Source organism: Nannobrachium achirus, assembly GCF_963921795.1.
Source record: "Nannobrachium achirus genome assembly, chromosome: 22".
NCBI classification, from domain to species: Eukaryota; Metazoa; Chordata; class Actinopteri; order Myctophiformes; family Myctophidae; genus Nannobrachium; species Nannobrachium achirus.
In genome coordinates this window covers 52,949,274-52,956,773 of record NC_137829.1, presented here as the reverse complement: position 1 = coordinate 52,956,773, position 7,500 = coordinate 52,949,274, and the positions used below count along the sequence as shown (strand labels likewise).

Sequence of the window (7,500 nt, the reverse complement as noted above, 5' to 3'; positions counted from 1 at the left end):
ATAGAACGAAGCAAATGAAAACATTTTAACACTCACTTTTTCTTTTCTTTAATTACAATCTAAAATATGAACCCTTGTTGTAAAAAATCAAACCTTGGTTCGAAGTGAAGCGGTGAACTGTTATTCTATGTGTTCTAGAGTTATGAACTCTGTGATCTGTACATTATTTATATTCTGAATGAATGATTTTATCTGGAGGGCCGAATTGTCATGTGAAGCTTGACCAATCCTCAAAGTATCCAATCATGCTATGCTACACACACACGTTTTGCTATGGCAAAACGCTGAGGAAGAAGGCTACAGACATACGACATATGACATCACTAGACAAACATGATGCTACGTACAGACATTTTACTATGTCAAAACGCTGAGGAAAAAGGCTACAGATACACGCACAGCCACTTATAGGAGTGGTTTGCACCGCTCAAAAATAATATTATCTTTTTGAAGCGGTGAAAGCCGCTTCCAAGGAGTGGCTTTGTCTGTCCTGTACAGTCTGTCCCATCGGCTTCCAAGGAGTCCCGTGTCCGTGTCATGTCCCGTGCGTCCAGTATTGAGGATTGGTCAAGCTTCACATGACAATTTGTCCCTCCAGACAAAATCATTCATTCATTCAGAATTAATAAAAAAATCAAACCTCGGTTCGAAGTGAAGCGGTGAACTTTTATTCTATGTGTTCTAGAGCTTAAGAATTCAGGATTCTGAATGAATGAATGATTTTATCTGGAGGGCCGAATTGTCATGTGAAGCTTGAGACAGAGATAATGTACATACGTACATACATACGGACAAGCTGTGACCGTTCACATACTGCGACCTACGGTCGCAATAAGCAACCATAATCACCTACATTTCATGAATTCGTTTTAAAGTGTGCTTTGCGGCTACGTTAATTAAAGGAGTGCACACAGCTTTTAGACACATTTTTAGACAATGCAAAAGATGACAGAACCCAATTTCATGCACGTCTATTGTTGTCCAGCTTGATTCATCATATTTCCAGACAGCCTGATTGAAACTAAAACGGAAAGGTGTTTTTGAGGAGGTAAATTCCTGTGTTGTCTTTTTTCTTTTGTTATGTAATCATAGGGATGCCCCGATCACGTTTTTTTGCTCCCGATTCGATCCCGATCAAATATTATTGCTTCCGATTCGATCCCGATCTTTCCCGATCCGATCTTTTGGCAAGGCATTAAGAAAAACAAATTCTATTCATTCTATCACTTAGTGCAACAATGAATCAACAAATTAAAAACAAAGCTTATGAGTAGTGTACCACAAAATAACCATGCAAACTAAATCAAATTAAGAGCAGAATAGTGGAATAAGAACATAATTCAATTTCTTTTTTTTACAAAACGAAACAAAACAAAATATTACATTTAAATATCCTGTGTTGAACAAACTAAAATATGTCTAAAACCTCAGTAAACTTCTTCATAATCACATATAGGCCTATAACTGTCTCCAGCCACACGTCACACACAAACTATATAAAAACTGGTTAAACATTGGCCATTTTTAAAGTTGAAACAAAATAAGTTAAGAACCAATTAACCAGTCTGCTTGAAAAGTATGCATCTGTAGCAGCTAGTTGACAGTGCAGAGAGACATAATTGCCTTTCTTTGATCCATTAACCCATTCTGAGCCCACCAAATTAACAGATTATAATGTCCAGAGTGCCTCTCGCTGGCTCCATTAACGGCCATTATCTTATTTTGAAGGCCAGAAGTCCACAGCGTAAACACTTCCGGTCTGACGTCATCGCGTCCTGCGCCGGAATCGATCATTGTTTACGTGGTGTCATGGCGGATCGGATCGATGCTTTTCAACATGTGTTTTATAAGCAAGCATCTGCCTCCATCTTCGCTTCTAAAGTGTAGTTTTGAGATAATGGACATTAAAGATGAGATCCCCCGTCTGCCTCAATGTTATGGGATTACTATTTTGTGCTCGTGGATCCGTGATGATGAGAAATCAGCGACGGAGATCGGCTCGGGACGTTCCGCCATTGTACATGGTAGGATAAACGCCGTTACAGTAATATATTACTTTTCGCGAGATATCTCGGGAATGGCACTCGAGATACTCGAGTACATTTCGCGAGATATCTCGGGAATGGCACTAAATCGGTCCATTAACAAGGGGCCGTTACTACTTATTGGCATCAGCTGCCAGCTGGACACAGAGTCTGACACAATCACCTCCCCTCTGCAGGGCTCTGTGTCTGTCTCATTTCTCCAAAAGCCCTTGAATATGATTGAAAATGATTAAGGATTACTGTGATTATGGTAAGCTTACGTTTCATATCGCATTCACCTTACCTGTAACTTTCACTACTCCCAGAAAATATAAAAAAAAAAAAAAAAAATGTTTTACTTCGATATTTTTTTCCCGATCTCCGATCTTATAAAAATGACCATATCGGCGGCCGATCCCGATCATGGACAACAGATTTTCCTTCAGTTTGTGCGTCTCCCACAGTATGGACACTGATGGACGTGTCGGAGGAGTTGTATGGTCTCATTGGACATTTCTGAAGCGGTGAAAGCCGCTTCCAAGGAGTGTGTCCCGTTCATGTCCATATATGGTCATTTCAGTCCAGAATGAACAGGTTTTACCTGTCCCGTACGTCCAGAATATGTGTGTAGTGTCCGTCCCGGTCTGATGATTGGATACTTTGAGGATTGGTCAAGCTTCACATGACAATCCGGCCCTCCAGATAAAATCATTCATTCATTCAGAATTCAGAAGCTCTAGAACACATAGAATAAAAGTTTACCACTTCACTTCGAACCGAATGTATATACAGAGTTCATAGCTCTAGAACACATTGAATATATTAGGACTACTGCGGCACCCAAATGTGACTAGGTCTGGCACTTTGTGCCTTATGTCGGTATTAGTTTGAGTTTGTCTGTCCCGTGCCTGTCCCATGCCTGTCCAGTCCAAAATGAAAAATTGAACATTGGTCAAGCTTCACATGACAATTTGTCTCTCCAGACAATTTTATACTCAGATTCACCGCTTCACTTCGAACCGAGGTTTGTTTTTTTGTGAGAATGCATGTGTTCCTACTAAGAAGGTTTTCTGCTTCTCTAACAACAAACCGTGGATGACAAAGAAAATCATTGACCTCCTTAAGAGGAAAAGGGATTTGTTCCTAGAGGGAGTGAGGGTGGTGGTGGGCGAGCTGAAAGTAGCCACAGCTCAGGGTAAGGTGCTACAAAGCTAAGCTGGAGAACTGTCTGCAGGGGAACACCACACAGGTGTGTGTGTGTGTGTGGGGGGGGGGGGGGTTCAGAAGGATCACAGGGTATGGCTCTGCTAACTCAGCTGTTTCAACCGGTTTGATGGAGTATCTGTGTTCAACAAGCTGCTGCTGGGTCAACCACTAGCAGGAAAATGGTGACCTCAGTAGCCACCCTGTTCCTTCCTCTCCTCTGACCCTCACCATTGAACAGGTGAGGCGCCTACTCGCCCAGACCAACACCAGAAAAGCAGCGGGACCTGACAAGATCAACTCTCGGGTGCTTAAGGCATGCGCAGAGCTGACCTCTAAAGTACTTTTCCCTGAGAGGGTTGCTGTGGCGTCTTGCTGTGGCTCCCTTTATTGCTTAAAAAAAGAAAAAGGGAAAAAAAAATATTCTTGATTTATTTGCACCGACTTTGGTCACTTATTTTTGGCCCTGCACTATTGGGTTTGTTAAGTTGCACTTTGAGTATAGCTTTTTTTGTGTGTGACGTGTCACTTATGAGCGTTGAATGTTTCGTGATCACTTTATGTATATATTATTATTATTATTATTTTTGCAATAGCGGACAGAACGACCCATACAAGGAGATCTGCACGTGACCTGTTTTTATTTTGTTTTATAATTATCGGCTCTAGTTCCACATATAGAAAGCCCATTCATTCAGTTCCACATATAGAAAGCCCATTCATTCAGTTCCACATATAGAAAGCCCATTCATTCAGTTCCACATATAGAAAGCCCATTCATTCAGTTCCACATATAGAAAGCCCATTCATTCAGTTCCACATATAGAAAGCCCATTCATTCAGTTCCACATATAGAAAGCCCATTCATTCAGTTCCACATATAGAAAGCCCATTCATTCAGTTCCACATATAGAATGCCCATTCATTCAGTTCCACATATAGAAAGCCCATTCATTCAGTTCCACATATAGAAAGCCCAGTCATTCAGTTCCACATATAGAAAGCCCATTCATTCAGTTCCACATATAGAAAGCCCAGTCATTCAGCCCATAGAGATTTCAGAATATATAAATATTCATTATTTTAAGCCTGGAAACAAGCCATCCAAGTCTCCTGGTGAATCCTGATTCTGTGGCAAAACATGAAATCTTCAACAAACAACAAAAAAAGAAATCTGGCGGTTGAGCCAACCTTGTCACACTGTTTACAGTGATTCTCCTGGGTGGAGACGACGCCAGTGTGCCTTAAAGCTACCCAACTGAGTGAAACTTGTGTCACACAGTCTACAACGGTAAGGTTTCTCTCCAGTGTGGACACGCAGGTGTATTGTTAGATCGCTTATCTGGTTGAAACCCTTGTCGCATTCCTTACAGCGGAAAGGCTTTAACCCTGTGCGGTGGTGGATATGCTGGTGTGTCGTCAAGCTACCTGACGAACTGAAACTCTTGTCACACTGTGCACAACAGAAAGGTTTCTCTCCTGTGTGGATGCGCTGGTGTGTCTTTAGATTAGTTATCTGATGGAAACTCTTTCCACACTGTTTACAGAGGTAAGGTTTCTCTCCAGTGTGGAGACGCTGGTGTCTTTTTAGATCACCCAGCTGACTGAAACTCTTGCCACACTCTTTACAGAGGTAAGGTCTTTCTCCTGTGTGGACGCGCTGGTGGATCTTCAGGTTATCTAGCTGACTGAATACCCTGGAACACTGGTCACAGATGAAAGGTCTTTCCAAGGTGTGGACAATCCTGTGGTGTATCTTTAAGTTTCCTAACTGACTGAAACCCTTGTCACACTGGTCACAGACAAAAGGCTTTTCCCCAGTGTGGACAAACTGGTGCCTCTTCAAATCAACCGATTGAATGAAACTCTTGCCACACTCTTTACAGAGGAAGGTTCTTCCTTCAGAATGGACACGCTGGTGTCTCCTCATGTTGCGCAAATGACAGAAACTCTTGCCACACTGATTGCAGGTGTGTTTTCCCTCTCCTGCTTCAGGGAGATGAGGTTTCTCCAGCTGCTCTCCGGCTGAGTTATAGCCTTGGTCAACTGTTGATGCACGTGAGATCTCAGTTCATCCTGAGTTACAGCCTTGGTCGACTGTTGATGCACGTGAGATCTCAGTTCATCCTGAGTTACAGCCTTGGTCGACTGTTGATGCACGTGAGATCTCAGTTCATCCTGAGTTACAGCCTTGGTCGACTGTTGATGCACGTGAGATCTCAGTTCATCCTGAGTTACAGCCTTGGTCGACTGTTGATGCACGTGAGATCTCAGTTCATCCTGAGTTACAGCCTTGGTCGACTGTTGATGCACGTGAGATCTCAGTTCATCCTGAGTTACAGCCTTGGTCGACTGTTGATGCACGTGAGATCTCAGTTCATCCTGAGTTACAGCCTTGGTCGACTGTTGATGCACGTGAGATCTCAGTTCATCCGGCTCTCCTCGTTCCTGGCCGGTCACAGAGGCGTTGATTTCCTGACTCTTTTCTATGAGGAGCGGTGCCTTCCTCAGCCTTTGGCTGCAGTAGGGATTTCCGTGGCTCATCTTTGAGCATTTATGAGGAAAACCTCAGACTTGAGGATGTATGACACTTTGAACAGGCCCAAGTCCTGTCAAGTCCTACAAGCGGGATCTCACTCCGGACAGAAAGATATAGACAGAATATTATTTTTCCCTTTCTCTTTGTGAAGCAATCTCCTGTTTGTCCTCGTCTCTGTATCTTCTCTCTCTAATGACGTCTCTGTATCTTCTCTCTCTAATGATGTCTCTGTATCTTCTCTCTCTAATGACGTCTCTGTATCTTCTCTCTAATGACGTCTCTGTATCTTCTCTCTCTAATGACGTCTCTGTATCTTCTCTCTCTAATGACGTCTCTGTATCTTCTCTCTCTAATGACGTCCCTCAAACTCTGTGTAAAGCCTTTAAGACACGCGCTTCCTCGAATCACACGTCATCAAATATGATGTCAGCCATGCCCAAATATGGAGTTCTACACGTTTCCAGTAGGGCAACCAGACTATTGGTCTAGTCCGGCCAAACATTATTTAGTCAACATAGCCAATCAGGAAGCAGCATTCTCGGTGACGTCACCATTATAGAGTAAGTCCATTGAGTTCTGTTTGGTCACCATATATGGGCAACAACACTTGCAACTTCCAAAATTGCGGGTGTGAGGAAGAGGCGAGATAGAGGATGAGGCCGACCCGTGATTGGTGAAGTTTCACATGACATATACAGTAGTGTCAATGATCATAATGAGCAGGAACGTGCTGGGCCCCTGATTCAGCCCGGGGAAAAAGAGTTGGAGAGGCCCTCATTGTGCGCTATAGAGAGATCTCTCTTTATAAGTGGGCCAATTACATGAGTTATATTTCGTCGTTATCGGGTGGAAACCTTGTATGTCCAGTTTCGTTGTTATCATTTTAATAAAGATTTAAACTAGTGAAAACAGCCGATCTACAAGCACACAACGCTCGCAACGCGAGGCGTTGTGTGCTTGTAGATCTGCTGTGTGCTTGTAGATCTGCTGTTTTCACTACTTTTGTGCGACAGCCTTGTATGATGAAGAAGGGCTTTGCTTTGCGAAAAAAATTACAAATTTGAAACTTGGAGATACCGTATTTTCCGGACTATAAGGCGCACTTAAAAGCCTTTAATTTTCTCAAAAAACTACAGTGCGCCTTATAGTCCAGTGCGCCTTATATATGGATCATTCATTGACATTGACATTCCCTTTAGCACAGCTCCATCTGTTGGATGCATAACGCTACGGTAGCGTCTATTATGTGCGCCTTATAGTCAGGTGCGCCTTATATATGAAAACAGTTTGAAAATAGACCATTCATTGACAGTGCGCCTTATAGTCAGTTGCGCCTTATAGTCCAGAAAATACTGTACAAGGTTTCTGCCCGACAGTGATGATTTACTTTATTGGCCGCCTACCCCCCAAAATGGAACGAAGGCCGACATTTTATTTAAAATGTTTTCCTAATGGCCGGCCTGGACCGGCCGGGAATGAACCGGCCGTTCGGGAGTTGTCCCGCTTTTCCCAATGGCCAGCACGTCCCTGATAATAAGGAACAAAGCATAGAGGAGAAAAAAAAGTTGAAACTGTAATTTCATTGAAGGAGCGGTGCTAAAATACAAAATGACCTCATGCCACCATCTCCGAATTTGCCATGCGGCAGGTGGCTGCGGCAGTGCGTTTTTGAAGCGGTGAAAGCCGCTTCCAAGGTGGCTTTGTGTGTCCCGTTCATGTCCATATATGGTCATT

The 7,500-nt window shown here is 43.1% G+C and overlaps 1 protein-coding gene across 1 annotated transcript in view; it reads left to right on the top strand.

Annotated features, from left to right (window-relative positions):
* The window catches only part of edar (ectodysplasin A receptor), a gene marked incomplete at both ends in the record, with an annotated part of 92,596 nt that overhangs the window by 80,596 nt on the left and 4,500 nt on the right, over positions 1-7,500 (top strand). The window contains 2 exons of the mRNA XM_080753499.1: positions 3,469-3,534; positions 5,223-5,750. Of these exons, the coding sequence (XP_080609625.1) occupies positions 3,469-3,534; positions 5,223-5,750 (594 nt within the window). The remainder of the gene's footprint in view (positions 1-3,468; positions 3,535-5,222; positions 5,751-7,500) is intronic.